At 52.8% G+C, this 20,802-nt stretch overlaps 1 protein-coding gene across 5 annotated transcripts; it reads left to right on the top strand.

Moving 5' to 3' along the window:
• Nucleotides 1–2,606: 2,606 nt before the first annotated feature.
• PLD3 (phospholipase D family member 3) lies at nt 2,607–20,152 on the top strand. Of its 5 annotated transcripts, none has more exons than XM_038528866.1 (13): nt 2,624–2,748; nt 11,668–11,700; nt 12,569–12,701; nt 12,803–12,877; nt 12,967–13,109; nt 13,557–13,740; nt 15,106–15,226; nt 15,305–15,432; nt 16,523–16,723; nt 18,162–18,301; nt 18,761–18,926; nt 19,468–19,567; nt 19,652–20,152. In XM_038528866.1, the coding sequence occupies exons 3-13, from the start codon at nt 12,675–12,677 to the stop codon at nt 19,837–19,839; spliced, it is 1,473 nt and encodes a 490-aa protein (XP_038384794.1). In that variant the 5' UTR covers nt 2,624–2,748; nt 11,668–11,700; nt 12,569–12,674; the 3' UTR covers nt 19,840–20,152. The 5 variants fall into 5 exon arrangements, with proteins under 5 accessions (XP_038384798.1, XP_038384794.1, XP_038384795.1 ...); XM_038528867.1 differs by having other exon boundaries at nt 2,626–2,748; nt 12,610–12,701; XM_038528870.1 differs by lacking the exon at nt 11,668–11,700 and having other exon boundaries at nt 2,607–2,748; nt 12,610–12,701.
• The last annotated feature ends 650 nt before the right edge of the window (nt 20,153–20,802 follow it).

Genomic DNA, 20,802 nt, shown 5'->3' with positions numbered 1-20,802 from the left:
CAATGCCACTAGAATCTCTCAAAGAGCAGGGCATGGTGAGGTTTCAATACGTCAGGCAGAAAGACAACATGTCACATACCAAGCACTGATTATGCACCAGGACCTGAGCCAGGCATCATGCTGACACCTCACAATGTCCTTATGAAGAAGGACTATTATTAGCCCCATTTTAATCAATGAAAAAAACCAACTCATCGAGGTACAGTCATCATTTGTCAAATGCCACATCTACCAAGTGACTTTACTGGGATTTGAAAACAGGTTCTTCCTGATTCCAATGCCCATTCAGTAGTTCTTGTTCAAAGTTTACATGCCAGGTATTGAGTATACACAGCTCAGTGTCTCCTCACAACCACCTAGGGAAAAAAGTTAAAATGATCCCCATGTTACAAATGGAAGTGGCAGGTCCAAGGTCACACAGCAAATAACCGTAGGGCCAGGACTTGAACTCAAGGCAGTCCAATGGCTGTGACTCACACTGGCTGAGGGATTACTACAAGCCAGGCACTGTGCTCAGTGTTTGCAAGGTGTCAGTTAATGCTTACCACAAGCCTTTGAGAACTGGTGTCCTCTCCCTACAGCGGCAGAAGTCCCCCAGCTGGACTCGATTGCCTCTCTCCTCCATTAAAAGCTCATCTCCAGCGCTGACTTTCTGAACAGTGAAAATTGGAATATTAATAATAATAGCCAATGATAGTTCCTAAAATTCAAGTGATTACCATGTATCAGACTCCCTAGCTAAGCCCTTGAAAAGCTTGGATCGAAATCCTGACTTTACCATTTCTGAGTCTTTGGCTTAACCTTTCGAGATCTTACTTCCCTCAACTATAAAACAAGAATGCTATGAATAGCTATTCTTAAAATGGTTAGAGGGATGACGTGAATTCATAAACACCAAGTCTTTAAAACAATGCTGGATAGGTGATAAGTGCTATGTACATAGGCATTAAATAAATCAGTCTTGGGGCACCTGGATGGCTCAGTGGTTGAGCGCTTGCCTTTGGCTCAGGTCATGATCCGGGGGGTCCTGGGATCGAATGCCACAGCAGGCTCCCCACAGGGAGCCTATGTCTCTGCCTCTCTCTCTATCTCTCATGAATAAATAAAATCTTTTAAAATCAATCAATCAATCAATCAATCTTCAGTAAGCCAGAGAAAAGGTAGCCACATGCAAAGTGTAAGCGAAGAATAGAGTGCAAGATAACTTGATAGGATCTGTGGGACTGTGGAATCACAAAGCACAAGTTATTCCCTTTTCAATTCTCTTTCAGCTTCTGTCTACAATGTAAATAGACTATTCTGCTTCTGTTGTATTTCAGGTTACGTTTCCCTTCTTTTTGAGGCCAGCAGTGCTAGTTTTCCATTAGTACACAAATATGAAATTTTCTTCTCAAATTAATTGCCTGGAGGAAAATGCGTATCTTTTTAAAGATTTTTATTTATTTATTCATGAGAGACACGAAGAGAGAGGCAGAGACACAGGCAGAGGGAGAAGCAGGCTCCCTGCGGGGGAGCCTGATGCGAGACTCCATCCCGGACTCCAGGATCAGGCCCTGAGCCAAAGGCAGACCCTCAACCGCTGAGCCATCCAGGAGTTCCTAAAATGCATATGGTTTTAAAGAAAAAGAAAAATCACAATCTATGAGATCCGGCAAAATTGGTCAAATAGGAAGGGGCAGGATATCAATTTGCTCAATTCCAGATTCCAAGACTTTCCTATTGCTGCCTCCGGGCTTCCTCCTACCCTCTACTTCCTTGGAAGTCCCAGCTACACCAATAATTCTCAGAATCATGATTTTCATAGTTCCCAATACATTGAGCTCCTACTCCATACTGTGCGAAGCCCTGTGCTAAGGGATTTATTTACATGCACATTTCATCAGCATCCTCACAGCGGCCCTATGATAGGACTATGAACCTTCATTGTATAGATTAGGAAAATGAGGTCCAGAGAGGTTACGGCACAGGCCCACTGCCACGGAGCTGAGCTGGGACTTGAACCGAAATCGGCGGGCCTCCAACTGCACGCTCCCACACCCAGAGCTTCCACGCCAAGCGCAAACACGATCACCGGTACAACACCAACAATAATAGCACGATAATGAAGTGTGCAGTGTGCGAGGCGCTGAACTAGGGTCTCCGACATGCACGAGCTGACCCCTCACTCTAACCCAGACGGAGGATGCTACAGTCAGATTCTGGCCCCCATTCTACAGAAGAGGAAACTGAGGTTCAGAGAAAGAAGTCGCTCGTCCGGGCCGCACAGCGACGCCAAGACTGATTCCAGAACCAGGAGGCCATCCATCCCCTCCGCATCCGGCCCAGTCCCACCACCCGGTGGCCCGCGCCTCACCTGACCCTCCGGGCCCCGCGCCCACACGCGCCGCCCGCCCGCCCTCCCGGCGGCGCCAACTGTCAGACCCTCCTCCCTCGGCCCGGCTGCCCGCCCCGGAAGTACCGCCCTCGCCGCCGGAAGCCGGACCGACAGGCCCGCGGCCGCTCTAGCCCGCGGGGCCGCCACCAGCGAGAGTGCGGCCGCCACCGTCACGTGACCTCCCCGTCTCCCTGGCGCTCCCCTCCGCCCCGCGCTAGCGAGGAGCGCGGCCAATGAGAAGCGCTCTTGCCTGGCCCCCGCGGGCCCGCAGTCCAGCCGGAGTGCGCCTGCGCGCGGCGGGGGTGGCCAGGCGGGGCTCCAGCCTGGAAGGTGCGTGCCGGGCTGGGTCCGGGAGTGGGAGACGTGGAGTGCAGGTACTGTGCGATCTGGGGGCGCGGCGCCTCTGCAGCCCTTTTCGTGTTGTCCTTCCCTCTGTAATGCAGTTCTCCGCTTATGTGGTTCGATGTCTCTCTGTGTAGCCGTCCCTCCCTTTCTGTCGCATCCCGGTTAAATGGTCACCACCGCACTTCTGTCGCCATCACCTGCCTTCTGTCGCTGTCGACCCCCTTAATTCGCTTTCGTGCTAAGCCCGCATTGCCGCTCAGCGCTGCTGCCTTCCCCCTTTATGCTGCCATCCCTTCTTTTGTTGCTACTTTTTCCTTTATGAAGCCTTCACCTCTCCTGAGCCGTCATCACACACCCCGTTCACCTTCACACTTCTGTCACCTTCTCCTTATATCGCGGTCACGCTTCCCTTATGTCATTTTCACCCTTTATGTGTCTGTACCTCCCGTGTCTCCTCTGCTCCTGACAGTCACCGTCGTGCCTTATGTTCCCAGTTTCCCCCATAAGGAGCCACTCTGCCTTCCAGTTGCTTCTCATCCCTTTATGTGTCTGTCATTTCCCCGTGTCACTTCCCACTCACTCACCACCGTAGATGCTCCTCGAGCCGGTTTCCTGGGGGTGTCCCAGAATCCCAGCTCCACCACAGAACCTCTGGGTAACCTTGACCACCTGATCACACCTTTGCACTCTCAGCTTCCTCATCTGTAAACCCGCACAAGGACACCTGCGTCCAGGATGATTGGGAGGATTCTGCGAGCGTATTCTTGTGATGTGCGCAGCTTGATGTGGCGATTTGGGCTCATTATGTTATTAACCGTGTCACCCTCACCCTCATGCAGTCACCTCCATCACCTCTCCATTGTCACTCCCCCGCCTTCCCTCAGCTGCCCTCTTCATTCTCGTGACGTCAGCACACTCCCTGTATCATGATACCCTCTGCCACGGCAACCACCCCACGCCACCCCACGCCACCGCACGTCACAGTCTCCATGTCCTCATCTCTGCCACATCACCCCACCTGAGGGGGTGGCCCATTGGCCATCACAAACCTTGCTTGGGTAAATACTTAATCCCTAATCTCTACCACGTTGGATTGAGTGGTTTGCCCACCCCCAAAATGAGAGCATGGAGCTAATGCCCTAGTGGGAGTCCAGGAGTAGTTGGGGGCAGGGGGCGACTAGCTAGCTTAAACCCAGATTCCCTTGACTTCTGGAGTTGGGAGTACAGGGAGATGAGGCAGGTCCCAGCACACCTCAATTAAACCTCAGCAACCCTGAATGCCTGGGTAGAGAGGTAAGAATCTTATTCACTCAGCTTGCCTTAGCGAGGCAGTGTGGGACAGTGGTTAGCAATGTGTGCCTGGGAGCTGGAACCGTGGTTCCGATCTTGGTTCTAACAAGTACTTAAATAGTGGCATGGCCTCCAGCAGGTGGCTTCACATTCCTATGCTTCAGTTATTGCATATGGGAATGCAATATGGGAATACAAACACAAGTTATTCATTTGCCTAAATATTTATTAAGCACGTTCCTACATGCCCAGCACTATACTAGGCATGGGGGGGGCGGGGCACAGCAATAATCAAAACGGACAGAGATCCCTGGCTTCGTGGAGTTTACATTCTAGCAGGGGTAAGAGACAATAAGTGAACAGGTAAGTAGATTCTATGATGTGTTAGAAAAGGGATGGGAATACATGGTAAAGGTTGTAGTTTTATATATTTTTGTATATTTTAAAGATTGTATTTATTTATTCCTGAGAGATACAGAGAGAGGCAGAGACATAGGCAGAAGGAGAAGCAGGCTCCCTGAGGGGAACCTGATGTGGGACTCGATCCCAGGACCCCAAGATCATGCCCTGAGCTGAAGGCAGATACTCAAATCACTGAGCCACCCAGGTGCCCCAAGGTTAGAGTTCTAAATATAGGGGATCAGGGAAGGTTTTCTGAGGTGGTACATTTGAACAAAGACTTGAAGGAGGGGAGCGGTTGACGTGGCTCTATGGGGAAGAGCATTCTAGGCAGAGAGAACAGCAAATGCAAAGGCCCTGAGGTAGGGGCATGCATTGAATATTTAAGGAATAGCAAGGAAGTCAGTGAGGGAGGGGGGGTGAGGTTATAGGAGTGAGGGGGCAGATCATCTGGATCTCATGGGCCATGGAGAAGACTTTGGCTTTACTCTGAGTGAGGCGGGAGCCACGGGAGGATTTGGAAGAGAAGAAAGACTTAATCTGATGTGATGTGAAACAGCAGCAGCAGCTCCAGGACTCCTATCAAGGATGGATTGGCAAGAGCAGCCTGGTTGGAAGGCATGCCAGAGTTAAAGCTGCACTCCCATATCCTTTATATTTGGAGAAAGCTTCCAACATCCCTCTCAAAGACTGGAAGGGAGAGGAAGAGATGTTGGGAGAGTGTTTGAGAAGCCAGTGCCACCTCTGGGTTCAGGTGCTGTCGGGGGCGGAGGGGGGGCAGGGGTGGGCACCCACAGATCTACAGATGATAAACAACAGGAGAGGCGTTTCTCTACACCTGGGACCCTGAGGCAGCTCAGGATCAAATCCTGGCTTCACCGTTTCCTGGCTGTGTCCTTCTGTGCCAATGACTACACCTCTCGGTCTCTGGTTTCCTTATCTGTTATACGAGGCTAAGAAAAGGACTGTTGTGAGCAATGAAACACATAAAGTGCTTCCAGCAGCGCTTGGTTGAGTAAACAAGGAGCCCTGCCCTCTCGCCCCACTTCCTGCCCTCTCCCCGGGGAGGGGCGGGCGGGTGGGAGGTGGGCAACAGAAAGACATTCTGTCCTATTTTATGTTCATGAATTGGTTCGACATCATAATGTCCGGGAACAGAACCGAACTCTGGGTTCGAATTCCGTGCCAGCAAACGGACGCTGCACAACCCCAGCAGAAATTCCCTGACCCCTACTGCCTCGTCTGAAAAACAGTGCTCTGCCCCATGATGTGCAGTGGTGTGTTATTTTTGAGCTGAGACATCAACTATTACCATCATGGTGCCATTATATCCCTCCCCTGCTTTATTTTTCCCCAAGACACATACTCTATGTTTCACTCCTCTATATGTGGCCTCCCCCAAAAGAATGTCATCTGTACCAGGATTTTTTTTTCTGTTTTGTGCTGTATTCCCAGTTTCCACCCAGTCCTTACCAGCAAGTAGTTACTGAACAAATACTAGTTGAATGAACAGATGGATGAATTGAGCACCTGCCTTGTCCTGCCCCTGTACTGGGTTGTACTGGGTTGTACTGGGCACACAGCAGTGGCTGAGACAGCCCAGTGATGATGCCCTCATGGGTTTCACGGTCCAGTGAGACAAATTTGTCACTGGGCAGTGGCATCCCAGAGGGCTGGGATTAGGAGAAGCATAGGCAGAGGATTAGGGCTGGGATGGAGAAGCCCAGGGACCGTTGGAACCCAAAGAGGGAATTCTGGACCAGCCCAGGGATCTGGAAGGGCTTCCTGGAGGAGGAAGCACATGAGCTGATGGAATGAACGACATGAAAAGAAGAGAAAGGTGTGCTGGGCAGGAGCAGCAGCTGTGGGAGTGTTTGGTGGTGAAAGTGTGGTATCAGTTCGAGGAATCGAAAGATACTAAATATGGATGGGATGTAAAGGATGGTGAGACAGTAAGCTAAAGAGATCATTAAGGGGAGATCATTGAGGGCTCTGGGAACCAGTGAAGAGCTGAGCCTTTGTCCTGAGGACACCAGGGGGCGGTGGGAGATAGAGGTTTTTGAGCAGGAGAGGGATGAGTTTGACTCAGATGAGGGGGAGATTAGAAGGGTTGAGTGGAGGTTGGGAGCCAAGGGAGGTGGCAGGAGTGGGGACCCAGGTGGGAAAGGGCAGTCTGAGTCCACAAGTTGTGGAGGGTCCAGGATTGAGGCCCAGGGCTCCAGGGCAGTCAGGGAGGGTTTTCTAGAGGAGGCGGCACACAGACTGAGACCTGTGGGATGGAAAGACAGCTGTCCTTGAAGTGGGGACCGAGGAGAGGAACAGGTTTGGAAGAGATGCTAAGGACAGTTGGGGACATGGTGGGTGCGAGGGGTGTGGGAACCCCTGGGGAGAAGCATCTAGAAGGCCATGGGACTTCCAAAGCTAAAACTCAGGGAAGAGATGAGAGCTGGGGTCAGCTTTGGGCCCTAGAGGACATAGTAAGAAGTTTGCCCTTTGTTCTGAGGGCGGTGGGGAGCCATAGAGGGGCTTTGAGCAGGGATGAAACAGCCTAGATATTTGAGTTCCAGCTCAGAAATATTCACCAATCATGATGTGTTTTGTTGTTGTTGTTTCCTTGTTTTGTTTTGGTTTTTTACCTATTTGTTTTTCAGACCGAGCATCTTCGCTCCCTAGGAAGGGCACTTTCTAGGGGTCCTTTGAAATAAAGGTTCTGCTGCTAAAAACAAAACAAACAAACAAAGTTTACAAAACCAGTGCTCTGTTCTGTTTTCTGTAGACCTGATCTCAGACAGCTGATTGTCCAGTCCAAAAGGGTCTGCACAATCAAGTGAAAATCGACTCCTTTTAAACACAGTTCTGTGTTGAACCATATGGAAGGTCCATATGTTTGTAAATGTTTCCTGGGGAGTAGGCTGTCGGGCACTTCAGCAGCTCTCTCCGATGACTTGAAACAACCATAAATTGACCTTGAACTTTACTCTCGGGCTGAAAGGCCATAATCTGCACCGACCCATTTGCTCAGGGCTTAGAGCACATGCGGGTTATCATTGTGTATAAAACAAATGTCACTAGGTCTAGAGGGACTTCTATGAAAGTCTTTTCGCCAAGGTTTCCATTCTACTCCATTTCTTCTGTTTTCAACAAACATTTATGGAGTGCTTGTGATGTGCTGGGTACCAGGAGCAGGGAAATAAACCAAACACAGACTTAGCTTTTTAAGGGACACATAAGCCTATCTGTGATAAAAGTATGTACAGAGTACAGGGGACACACAGATCTCACCAGCAAGATGTTTTGGGGGTTTGCTAGTCTGCCTCTCTGCCATGGATGGGTTCATTGACTCTTCCCAGCAAATGTGAAGATGTGTCAATCTCCCTGTTGGTCTGAGGGTGAAAGTAAGGCTCAGAGAAGGGAGCCTCTCTTCCCAGGAACACACAAATGAGATCTGAACCCAGAGTAGTAGGACTCTGAGACTTGCTCCCTTAAAACATTCAAAGATCCCTCAGCCTCCGTGCCCCAGATGAGTATGAGATGATCCCCATTCTATAGAGAGACTAGTGGGGCTCAGAAAAATAAAGCCCCATATCTGAAGTCAGTAAGAGTGACAGGTGGGATTTGAACCTTGGAATCTGCAGTCTAAAGCACTGCTACAAAGGAGGAATCAAATCTCCCGCCCCCACCCATGGGTGGGGTGTTCAGGAACCTGTGACCCAGCACGTGTCTCAGAAACCCAGTGAGTTTTGCTTCCTCCTTTTCTGTGGGCTGTGGTGTCACACCCCAAGGCAGGCAGGGCACAAGCCAAGGGGCAGGGAATATCCTCTGGGCTGGAAGGGGCACACTTGGTGGCAGAGATGCATCCCGAGACCAAAGAAGCAGAGCCTAGGGGCCAGCCTGGGCATTGCCCTGGAGCCCCATGGGGGGGTGGGGTTCTAGGTTACTGGGAAGGCAGGGACTGAGCTGAGCTGAAGGAAATGCCAGCACCTGTCAGCCTGGCTCTGTCGGTCATGCCACCTTCGACTTTAGCCTCCACTGTACCCCTCGGGGATCTGGGGACGGGGGTGCTAGGTACTTATCCAACTGAGGCCATAGTCTTTTTCTGGAAACTGTGATGTGGAGGAAGAGGCATCCCAGCTAGGAGTCTGAGCTTCATAATTTAATTTCCAACGAAGTCCCATGTGTGTTTAAAAAAATAGTAACTAAAAGCCTATAATGGAAAGCAAGCATCTTGCCTTGGGGGTGGTGGGGGAACGCGGAAAAGGGTACCTTTTTTTCTTTTCTTTTTTTTTTCCTTTTTTTTTTTTTTTTTTTTTTTTTGGCTGTCAGGACCCTTGACAACAATCACATTTATTGAGAACCTCTTGCGTGTCCATTCTATACACTTGCTAGGTAGTAATTTCTTTAGCTCCAAGGAGTTGCTTCTCAAATTTCATATGTTCAGCACACACACACACACACACAGTTTATTTATTCGTCCAGTCATTCATTTAACTTCTTTCAGCCTTTTCCTAAATTTGCTCCTCCTCAGCCTTCCATAAATCAGCTATTGGGGCTTCTATCCTTGACAGTCACTCAGACCAAAACCCTTGGCTGTAACACACACACGCGTCCCCCACACAGCTAGAGGGAGTCTGCAGGCACCTGTATCAGTTCCCTGTGGCTGTTTTAACAAATCACCACAAACAGTGTGGCTTAAGACAACCAAAATTTATTCTCACCGTCCTGGAGGCCAGATGTCCAAAATCAAGCTGTTGGCAGGGCCATGCCCCTTCCTGAGACTGTGGAAGATTCCCTGCCTCTCCCAGTTTTAGTAGCTCCAGGCATACTTGGGTTTGTGGCCATATCACTGCAATCTCTGCCTCCCTGGCCCCGTGGTCTTCTCTGTCTCTCAGAGACAGTTATTGTATTTAGGGCCTACCTAAATGATCCAGGATGATGTTATCTCAAATCTTTAATTTAATTACATATACAAAGACCCTTTTTTCCAGTTAAGGTCATATTCACGAATTCTGGAGGTTATGGCCATGTTCGATATTTATATATATATTTTTGAGGCCACCATTTAACCACCTACAACACCCAAGGCAGATCGTGTCTCTCCTCCACTCAGAACATACCCATAGCCCTGTCCTCACCACAGTCCAGGCAGCCCTGCGTGATCTAGTCCTGTCACCTCTCTGACTCCTCTCTCCTTCTTCCCCACTGTCTACCCCACTATAGACACACTGGCCTCCTTGCTCTTCTCTACCCACATCAGGCACATTCCCGCCTCATGGCCTTTGCACTGGCTATTCCCTCTGCTTGAAACACTCTCCCTAGGAAGTCCATTTAGTTCCCTCCCTCCCCTTCTTGATGCTTTTTTTCTCAGGTATCCCCTTCTCAGCAAGACTCTCCCAGACCCCCTTATTTAAAATTGCTCATCCCTACCCCTGCCCTGCTTCCGTATGGCATTTATAACCTAACATAACTTACTTATTATCTCGTTTTTTTGTCTGTCTTCCCCGGTGTCTATTTTGTTCAAAGCGATATTTCTAGTGCCTAAAACAATACCTGGTACACGGATACTAAGTGTGTGTGAGATTAATAACAGCCTTATGAAAAGTAGGTACTATTGCTACCATGACCATCTTACAGATGGGAAAACTAAGGCACGGATTCCTTGTCACTTCTCAAGGTCAGTCACATAGTGCTACAGCTCCTATTCAAATCAGGCTTCTGGCTCTGGAATCCAGGATTAACTGCCTTGCAATCTAATCCAGTCTAAACCACTTCACCACCACTAGTTTTCTTTTTAAATACCTGAGGGGTATTTTGATAAAAAATATAAGTTAGAATTAAACCCACTGTTATTAGACCTGTAATCGCTATACAAGCTGGAAGCAAAAAGTCACTAATAATTTGAATGAACTCGTCTGCCTTACTATTTTTGATGTATTAGTGCCCACCCCATCCTTTACATCTCCATGCCCTACCTCTCCCTCAGTTTTGCTTTTGCTCATTTTATCTTCCCTAAATTTACATTGCCTGCTGTTCCAACCCCATATTTTTGTTTTTAAGTAATCTCTACACCCAACGTGGGGCTCCCACCCACAACCCGGAGATCAAAAGTCGCGTGCTCTAAGGACTGAGATAGCCAGGTCTCCCCAGCCCCATATTCTTAAGTAAAACATTTCTCGAGGAGGCCTTCGCAAATAAATACAAGGTTTCCTGCCCCACGCCTCCCCTCCCCCCGCTGGCAACCCTGCGGTCAGCCGCCTCTAAGACTGTTATCTTCTGCTTCTCCTGGTGACCTCTGGAATTCCAAATAACCTTGATCTGTTGCCTTTTTTGCTGGATCCATTTGGCCCATCCCCATTTGTCTCTGCAATAAAAGGAGGGGATCTAGCTGTGCTCTGCCCTTGCCAATCCGGGATCGGTCGTTGTGGGGGAAGGGGTTTCCAAATCATCCTTGCAGATCTAGGCTGGATCTTCCGGTGAGGGGGGGTACCTACCTCCCTTTTTGGAATTTACTTTTTCTTCCTTCTTTTTTTAAAGTCACAGTAATGCATGCGCAGTGATGCACGCCGTGGGACGCGGTAACACCTGTGTTGGCTTTCTAATTATTCCTTAACCTGCACAGAGATTTATTTTTTCCTCTACTTTTCTGTGAGTCGCTTATATCGCACAATTTTAAAAAAAGAAAATAGGCGTGCAATAAAAAGCAATCCTCACCCACCCCAAATCCCACTCTCGGAGGCAACCACTTCTGACGCTGTCGCTTCTCTCAGAGATAAGCCTTTTCTGCATTTATCTGTTGACTTCCTGTGTGGTTGGAGGGGAGAGCATCCTGCCCCCGTTTCATTGGGAGAGGTGGGCGGGGAAGGTTCATTTCTCCGACGGTGGTCTCAAGCCCTGCTTGGCAGATAGGAGATGGGAAATGGGAAATCTTGTTTATCCTTCCAGCCAGAGCCTGGACTTCAGAAACAGAATTTTAAAATCCCTATCAAAATGTCAGTTGGCTTTTTTTTTTAAGAAAGCAAATACTGTTATCCAAACAGACTCCAGCAGAAAACCCACCGTGTCCTTCCGCTCTTGCCCCCACCGCGTAGCTTGGGCTGTGCCTTCTGCAGGTCTCATTCGCTGTATCTGGAAGTCCTATGATTCAACTTCGATCTCTCCATTTTATTTTATGAGGCTTTTACAACAATTTTTTTTTTTAGTATAGCCGACATTTATTTTCGACGTTTTTCAACAATTAATTTTATTTATTTATTTTTGACTAGGTAATACATGCCCATGGTACAACAGTTCGCAAGGTTTGTAGACAAGACAGATGTGGGGTTCCTTTTTCTCCTTACCTGTGGCCTCCCTACCCCACGCTGGGGCCCCGGGGGGGGGGACGGCAAAGCCCATCCCCCAGCCATATACTCTACCTACCCCCGCCAGGTTGGCGGGACCGTATCTGGGGGACCCGAGCCCCCCTTCTCCCTGCGGTGAGCCGGGGCGGGCTGCGCACTGCGCAGACTCCCCGCTGCAGTGGGCGGGGCCCCTCTGGCCCCGCCCCCTCCTTCCTCCCGCCCCTGCTCAGCCTGTTGGGGCAGTAGCTGGGGCCCCGCGGAGGTAGCAGCTGCCGCCTGCGGAGTAAGGCCGAGTCCCCTCCGGGGTAAGGTGGCGGAGGATGGCTAGGGGGATGGGCTGGGGACTGGCGGGGAGGCCCCGATAGTCCCGGGCTCCCAGCCTGAGCTGTCTGGTGGGGACCTGAGGGAGATGGCAGAGGAGCCACCTGGAAAAAGCTCGCCAGGTGCTCTCCGGGTTGCGAAACGCCGGGCAAAGATTTGGGGCTCCGCTGACCCCATCCATAATTGTCTTTTGGGGGAATGTGTAGGACAGACCTCGGAGAAGGGAAGGTACTAATGTGGAGCAGCGTGAGCATGAGTGAAGAGCAGCGTGGGCGCTCACGGGGGTAGGGTGGGCGCCAAGGGCGGCAGGGTGGGCAGCATAGAATGATGGGAAGAGAGCAAGACTTAGACCTTCGGGGATTTCGAAATCCCTGCTGACCAGCGGTCAGCTTCCTCCTTTTGGGGTGTCGGGCCCCATGCCAGTGGCCCCCGTGATCGCGGGCAAGGAGACCCAATGGATCCCGTGAGCCCAAGACTAATCTGCTTTCCATCATGTTCCCCCAAGGCCCAGAACACCCCCACAGTGCCAGCTTTTGTTCCCCACAGTTTGGAGACCCTGACACACCCACTTTCCTGCCTGGGCTCCGCATATCCCCTAGCTACCTGCCAAGATGAAGCCTAAACTGATGTACCAGGAGGTAGGTGGATCTGGGGCCCAATGGGATGGGGCTGGGCACAGTGCAGGGCAGAGGCCCCTCCAAGCTTCCCTGTCACCCCCTTTACCATACCCACCCCCTAGCTGAAGGTGCCTGCGGAGGAGCCTGCCAGTGAGCTGCCCATGAATGAGATTGAGGCTTGGAAGGCTGCGGAGAAGGTAGGAGCCCACCACCACCCTCATCCTGTCTCCAGCGTGGGCTGGGGTGGCTTCCACGGGGCTAACTCATCACCTCCTCCTCCCCACAGAAAGCCCGTTGGGTCCTGCTGGTCCTCATCCTGGCAGTTGTGGGCTTCGGTGCCCTGATGACTCAGCTGTTTCTATGGGAATACGGCGACTTGCATCTCTTTGGGCCCAACCAGCGCCCAGCCCCCTGCTATGATCCCTGCGAGTAAGTTGAGGAGGAGGGCCTCTGAGGGTGGGAGGAGGAGCCCTGCCAGGCCAGGGACACTTACACACTGAGCAGGACCTGCACTGAACCACACCCACTCCCTGTGACAGAGTGGTGACTGCAGACTCCCAGGTGCACTGTCACAGGGTCTTCTTTCCATCCCCCACCCCTTCCCCCAACACTGGTCCCATGACAGCCACAGCATCATATTCTGTCCAGATCTGTCAGCAGACAGGCACACAAACACACGACGTTTCCCATCACATCTGTGGACAGACAGACACACACACACACACAGATGTGTATATACTCATTCTGCACGTCTAGACAAGTGCACAGACACTCATATACATAGTCTTCCATCCTCTGTGGGCAGACAGGTGAGCACTCACATTGCCACCAGTTGTCTCTGGCCCCCTGTGGCTGATATCATTCCCCACCCTCCAGAGCAGTGCTGGTGGAGAGCATTCCCGAGGGTCTGGACTTCCCCAATGCCTCCATGGGCAACCCCTCCACCAGCCAGGCCTGGCTGGGCCTGCTCGCCGGTGCCCACAGCAGCCTGGACATCGCCTCCTTCTACTGGACCCTCACCAACAATGACACCCACACTCAGGAGCCCTCTGCCCAGCAGGTACCTGGCAACCTGGGTCCTAGGCTGGCAACAGGGGGGATGGGAGGTATGGGGCATGAGGGTGGAGGTAGAAGGGGTTTCCCCTGCAGCCCAGGAGATGGGTGGGCATGTCTCACACAGCGGGTTGGACCCTGGTGATTGAAAGCAGCTGTCTTCACATGGCCCCCTGGACAGGGGGTGTTTGTCACAGTCATCTGGAGGCCTCTGAATGTCAGGGTGTGGGTTTGATTACAAGGGATTAGACTGACAGATGTTGCTTGCCCACAAGCTGCCCCAACCCTGTCACACAAAGAAATGGAAGAGCAGAGTGGGTAACAGCCCAGTCTCAAATCATTCTGCCGCTGTCTAGCTGTGTGACCTGAGCGGGTCACCTCACTCCTCAGCCTTCAGTTGCCTTATCTGTAGAATGGGACCAACGTATAGCACTCGCCCTTATGATACTAAAGCAGGTGAATCCACGCAGATGCCAGCACAGTGTCTGACACAATCAGCCTTGCCTAAGCGTTTGCTTTATATCCTTGTTTCAGTGCACAGGCACACTTTAAAAACCATAAAACTTCAAGGTGTGTAAAGGAGCAGCCTGAGTGGATAACCCCTGCTTTGCAAAACACACTGAATTTGTCCCTTCTTTTTTCCTCCCCTCCGCTGCCTCTTGTTGTCAGAAGTGGGCTTAACATGTATTAAAATTGTGGGGCTCCTCGAGCACTGCCTGAAAAAAATAATTACAGAAGTTAAAAATGATATGAGCGCCCACTCCCTGCTGGCTCCCACTGGAGTGGTTCAAAGCACAGACATAGGAGGCAGGTGATCTGGGTTCAAATCCCACCTCACCACTGAGTTCTCCGTGCCCGGTTTTCTCCTCCGCACCTCGGGGATTATACTCAGCCTCATCAATGAGAGTGGTGAGAAATCGGTGAGTCCAGATGTGAAGGGGCTTAGAATGGGGCCCAGCTCACAGTAGGAGACAGGGAATCCTTGGCTGTTAGAGTTATTGGCGTCATCAGGCCTCACCCATACCTTCTCGGACCCCCAGCCTGTGCCATGCCACCAACATCCTGCAAGGTACTTGGAGGCCCCAGTGCAGTGCTAGGCATTGATGCTTCCAAGGCAGGATCTTGGGAAGGTCCCGGGCAGGACTGGAGTGGCAGGGAGGCCCCATGGGGCCCAGAGCACCAGTAATTAAAACAGATGAAAGGTTTTAATAGCTTAGCCTATAAACCCATCCCTCCGCGTACTGGCTAATGGAAAGCCTGTTCACTCCTGCTCGCAAATTGAAACCCAACATGAAAACAGCCTTTTGGGGTTGCTGCATGGGGTTGGAGAGCCGGCTGGCCCAGCCCCTCAGAGGCTGTCCCTTCTCCGCAGGGCGAGGAGGTCCTCCGGCAGCTGCAGACCCTGGCACCTCAAGGTGTGAAGGTCCGCATCACTGTGAGCAAGCCCAATGGGCCCCAGCCACAGGCCGACCTGCAGGCCCTGCTGCAGAGTGGTGAGCTAGAGAGCGCAGCTGTGGGTGGGCTGGGCCTGGGGGCGCCCAAGCTGGCTCCTGACAACCTGCCTATCACAGGGGCCCAGGTGCGCATGGTGGACATGCAGAAGCTGACCCATGGCGTCCTGCACACCAAGTTCTGGGTGGTGGACCAGACCCACTTCTACATCGGCAGTGCCAACATGGACTGGCGCTCCCTGACCCAGGTCTGCCTAGACCCTGCCCTCACACCCTTCATGGCTGCTCCCTGCTCCAGAGGGTGCCCAGCCTCCACCTGTACCCCTCTTCAGTTCCAGAGTCTTCTCTGTCCAGTCTGCAGTGGCTTCCTTCCTATCTCCTAGCAGGCCTTCCTAAATCCAGGCTCACCCAAATCCAGCTTTCCCTGCCTTCTGCCTGCTTCTGGAAGCCTGGGGTCTGCTCTGATCCCCAGTGACAGCTCCCAGCTCCTCTGAAGGACATCCAAAGCCCTGTCCACCAATTTTCCCTTCATTATTCAGTTCCCTGAGTGCCTGCTCTAAGCCCAGGACTGTCCCGGGTGATGCTGGGAACATGGCGATGGACCTCTTGGAACTGCCAGTCCAGTGTGGTGACAGGCTGGTCACCAGGCGGTGGCAGCCCAGAGGGTCAGGGCCAGGAGAGGGGACCCAGTCTGGAGTATCAGGAAAGGTCTTCCAAAGGAGGTGACAACTACTATGCTATCTATAGGATCTGCCAAGATTAACATAAGGCAGGAAAGAAGATACGGTTTAGGCAGTGATCATTTATTATTGATCACTCAACAAATATTTCCTGAGCCCCTAATCTTACTGATTCTTGTGAGGACATGCTGAAGACACAGCCACAGCTGAGACCTCCCCAGTGCCAGTCTTCCCAGTCCAGTGTCACCAGAAAGAGAAATGAGGGAAAACCAAGGGACGATGAAAGCCCAGAAGAATTGCCTGACATAGTCTGGGCAGTCAAGAGAGACCTCCTGGAGGAGGAGGCTCTCAGCTGAGACCTAAGAATGAGTAGGAGCTTGTCCTATAGAGGGTAGAAGCAACAGCATATGTGAAGGTTCAGGAAACCTCACATTTTGGAATAACCAAATGATTTGTACCAAAATTTTAAAAGATTGTAGCCTAGAGTCAAGGTCATGCCCATGCTGGGACTTCTGTTGCGGGGTGGGGGGAGGTGGGGAGACTGAGATGCAGATAGATGGGGAGATTGAGGGGCAAGGGGCAGAAAGTGGGGAAGGGGGCTCATGTCATCTGTGAGCACCAGGCCACCACCCCCAGGCTGAGCACTGCCCTCCCACAGGTCAAGGAGCTGGGGGTGGTCATGTATAACTGCAGCTGCCTAGCTCGGGACCTGACCAAGATCTTTGAGGCCTATTGGTACCTGGGCCAGGCGGGCAGCTCCATCCCGTCAACCTGGCCCCGACCCTATGACACCCGCTATAATCAAGAGACACCAATGGAGATCTGCCTCAATGGAACCCCTGCTCTGGCCTACCTGGCGGTGAGTCCTAGGGAAGAGGGACCCGGTCACTCACAGTCTCTGTCTAGCCCTGCCCGGTGTGGTGGGAGGGGAGTCCTGACCACTCACTCATACTCATTCTGCTGGGGCTGGGGCCGGGGCTATGTCCCAGCCTCCCTAGGTCTTGGTTTCCTCTTGAAAACAGCTGCCATAATTATCTGCGACCTATCAGGCTAATGGGTTCATGCATGCTGAGCCCCTGGGGTAGCTCTGCGCTGCCCAGGATGGCTGCATGTGGCTCTTTTCATTGAAGTCAGCTAAAATTAAACATTGCTAAAAGTTCAGTACCTGAATTGCACCAGCCCGCATTTCAAAGGCTTAGTAGGTTCATGTAGCAAACGGCGGCGGTGTTGAACATTGTAGATAATGAACAGTCACATCACCGTGGAAAGGTCTCTTGGCCAGTGCCAGCTGTGCCCATGGCAGATATTGAGTACTGTATACAAGGCACTGCTGGTTTCAGCTCTTGATATTTCCTCCGGTTGGGGTGGCCAATCTAAATCCCCTTCCGTCTCTGCAACCCCACCAAGCAAGTCACCTGGCCAAGGCCAGAGTCATTGTGGAGGGCCACGGAAAGGCATGGATGTAGGGACATGTCATTCACTGGGGTCCTTTGCTCTAGTGGTCTCACACAGAAGGTTAAGGGTTCCCCCATCACCACGTCCCCTTCGGAGCTTGAATTTGCTCATCTGTCATGAGACTGGAGGGAAGTGGGTAAAGGGCATGGTGTCATATGGCACATAAGCAGGGTGAACCTGATGGGCTATGAGCAAGTCAGGGACACACATGATGACAGGAGAGGTCCTTAAACCAGAGCATGTATCAGAAACACAGGGAGGGCTGGTTAAAACCCAGATCCCCTGGGGCGCCTGGGTGGCTCAGGTCATAATCCCAGGGTCCTGGGATCGAGTCCCACATCGGGCTCCCCACAGGGAGCCTTCCTTCTCCCTCTGCCTGTGTCTCTGCCTCTCTCTCTCTCTGTTTCTCATCAATGGGTGAATAAAATCTTTAAAAAAAAACCAAACAGATCTCTGAGCCCCACCCCAGCGCCTGTTCAGTATGCCATGTGCAGTGAAGCCCAAGAATTTGCAGTTCTAACAAGTTGCAGCTGATGTTGCTGCTGGAGCAGGACCCTTCTGTCAAGAATCCCTGCGTTAGAGCGTAAATTCTGGAACCAAAAAGCCTAGGTTCAAATCTTGGCCCCATTTGTCAGCTGTGTGACTTTAGGCAAGTCACCTACCCTCTCTGAGCCTCAGCTTCCTCATCTCTAAAATGGACATGACAATTATCCGCCGCCTTCACGGAGGCTGAGGATTCAATGCAACCCACGGGACCTGGCTTGAGACAAGCTGTACCCAGGGTCCTCTGTGATGGCACCCTTTGCATGGCATGTGTCTTAACTGTCCCCATCACCCCCCAGAGTGCACCCCCACCACTGTGTCCCAGTGGCCGCACCCCAGATCTGAAGGCCCTGCTCAACGTGGTGGACAATGCCCGGAGTTTCATCTACGTTGCTGTCATGAACTACCTGCCCACCATGGAGTTCTCTCACCCTCACAGGTACGGCCGCCCCACGGACAGGGCTTGGGGCAGGGACCTGCCTCAAGCTGAAGAGGCAGAGGGAGAGGGAGGGATGAGGCCAGAATGCAGGCAGGGGGACCAAAGCAAAGGGAAGCCACAGGGAGAGGCAGAGGAGACCAGAGGAAGTAGGGACAGAAAAGGATGAGAATCGTGGGGTTGGGGGCAGGGCAGGGAGTGCGGGGTGTGGGATATCCATATCTGAGTCAGGGAGCAGAGAGAATGGGCTGGAGACAGGATGAGGGGCTCGGGGGCAGGAATGGGAGCTGGAAGCAGGATAGGGCATGTGGGATGTGAGGAGGCAGGAACAGGACTGGGAGCCAGAGACAGGGCGGTCTTGGAACGGTTTAAGGGCGCTTAGCAGCTAGAGCAGCCTCCCTGCAGCTCAGGGTAAGGCCACAGGTAAGGCTGCCCTCTGAATCCTGCACCCCCGTCCCCAAGGTTCTGGCCTGCCATTGACGATGGGCTCCGGCGGGCTGCCTACGAGCGGGGCGTCAAGGTGCGCCTGTTGATCAGCTGCTGGGGCCACTCGGAGCCGTCTATGCGGGCCTTCCTGCTGTCCCTGGCTGCCCTGCGTGACAACCACACCCACTCCGATATCCAGGTGGTAAGCACCCACTGCACACCCAGTCCTCAGCCCTTGTGCAGGGCAATGCCGAAGGCATAGGCCTTGTGGAGCTCACCTGTCATCTGACAGGCCTGACCCAGAAGGACAGGGCTGTGCCATGATGGGGAGACCGTGAGTCGGGCCAGAATGGTGGGGCCCAGGGAGGAGGACAGGACCCCAGATGGAGGAGGCATCATGACCAGGAAAGTGGGGCCCGGAGGAAGCATCTGCCTTAGCCTGGTCCAGCATGAGGGTGATCCAGGAGGCCTTTCAGGAATAGGGGATGTCTGAGTTGAGACCGAAGGGACACGTAGACATTCTAGAATGAAGGACAAAGGAGCAACAGGGTCTTTTCTTTTAGCCGGGGTTACTGATTCCCACTCTGCCGGGCCCTGCTCTGGCTCTGGTAGTTCCATGGGAAGCAGCCGGGTCCCCAGTCCTGCAGACCGGATTCCTCCCCTGGCCCAGACCCGGGGCCTCTCCAGCCCTACCTGGATCTCACGCTCCTTCCTGTCCTCCCCTGTCCTCCCCACCCCCTCAGAAACTCTTCGTGGTCCCTGCGGATGAGGCCCAGGCCCGAATCCCATATGCCCGCGTCAACCACAACAAGTACATGGTGACCGAACGTGCCACCTACATCGGTGAGTGTCCCGAGTGCCGCCGTGGGGGCAGAAGGGGGCTCCAGGCACAGCTGTGGGCTCTGACTCTCTGACCCCACCCGGCAGGAACCTCCAACTGGTCTGGCAGCTACTTCACGGAGACGGCGGGCACCTCGCTGCTGGTGACACAGAACGGGCGGGGTGGCCTGAGGAGCCAGCTGGAGGCTGTTTTCCTGAGGGACTGGGACTCCCCTTACAGCCACGACCTTGACACCTCAGCTGACAGCGTGGGCAATGCCTGTCGCCTGCTCTGAGTCCCCAGCCCGGCAGACAGGCCGAGGCCTTCGAGGCCCCCGTGAGGCCCAGAGTCCTGGGTCCTGGCCCCTGTCCCCGTGCCCCCGCTTCTGTGTGCCCCATTGTGGCTCCACTGGCTCTCCCCTGCTCTCCTGCCTCTACCTCCACCCCTGCCGGCCTGATGCTGTGGCCCCAGGACCCAGCCCAGCTGGGGGAGGGATCAGCCCCCAAAGAAATGGGGGTGCATGCTGGGCCCGGCCCCCTGGCCCACCCCCCTTTCCAGGGCAAAGAGGGCTCAAGGTTACAATAAGAAGTAAATAACTTGTCTGTACAGCCTGTGCCTGACTGAGTGATATGAAGTGGGGCATCGGGGGAGGGCACAGCTGGCATGGTCCTCCCTTGGAGATGCAGTGTTTGCTGAGCCCTCAGCGTGTTACCAGGGTGGTTTGGCGTATCCTGAACCCACAGCATGTGCTGTGCCCTTAACAAGGATTTGGCATGTACTGAGCACGTAGCATGTGACTGCATATGCTGAGCCCTCAGCGTGGAATGCACAGGAGCCAGGAAGCGCTGAGCATGGAGCACGTGACCACATGGACTGGCGTGAGCTGAGCCTCGTGTAGCCAGCATAGGGTAGTGTGTGCCGTACACTCAGCACGTTCCCAGGTGGGCACACCCTGAACCATCACCGTATCCCAAGGGTGGATGCGTGTGTCTGAACACCACAGTGTACACCAAGCATGAATTTATGCCTCCCAAGTGAATCCATGGTTACCACGACCCAAGCATGGGTGAGTGCATGCCAAGTCCATAAGCATGGCAAGGGCAGGTCAACAGATGAGAACTTGGCGTTTGGCAAGCTTGGATTGGCACGTGATGGACACTTAGGTATGTTCCAAGGGTGGATTCCCGTGTGCCAAGTGCTTAGAATATTTAGGAGACAGGCCGTGCATGCGCACTGGGTGATGGCAGCCCAGCCTCCA

Source organism: Canis lupus, chromosome 1, assembly GCF_011100685.1.
Source record: "Canis lupus familiaris isolate Mischka breed German Shepherd chromosome 1, alternate assembly UU_Cfam_GSD_1.0, whole genome shotgun sequence".
In the NCBI taxonomy this organism is placed as follows: domain Eukaryota; kingdom Metazoa; phylum Chordata; class Mammalia; order Carnivora; family Canidae; genus Canis; species Canis lupus.
The sequence above is the reverse complement of the archived record's forward strand: the minus strand, read 5'-3'. Positions and strand labels throughout refer to the sequence as shown.

What these genes read in the sequence shown, in the direction of transcription:
- PLD3 (XM_038528870.1), top strand. Translation starts at nt 12,675, where the DNA reads ATGAAGCCTAAACTGATGTACCAGGAG. An exon ending in CCCTGCTATGATCCCTGCGA is followed by an intron (nt 13,110 to 13,556) that starts GTAAGTTGAGGA and finishes CCCACCCTCCAG; the next exon opens with AGCAGTGCTGGTGGAGAGCA. An exon ending in ACTGGCGCTCCCTGACCCAG is followed by an intron (nt 15,433 to 16,522) that starts GTCTGCCTAGAC and finishes GCCCTCCCACAG; the next exon opens with GTCAAGGAGCTGGGGGTGGT.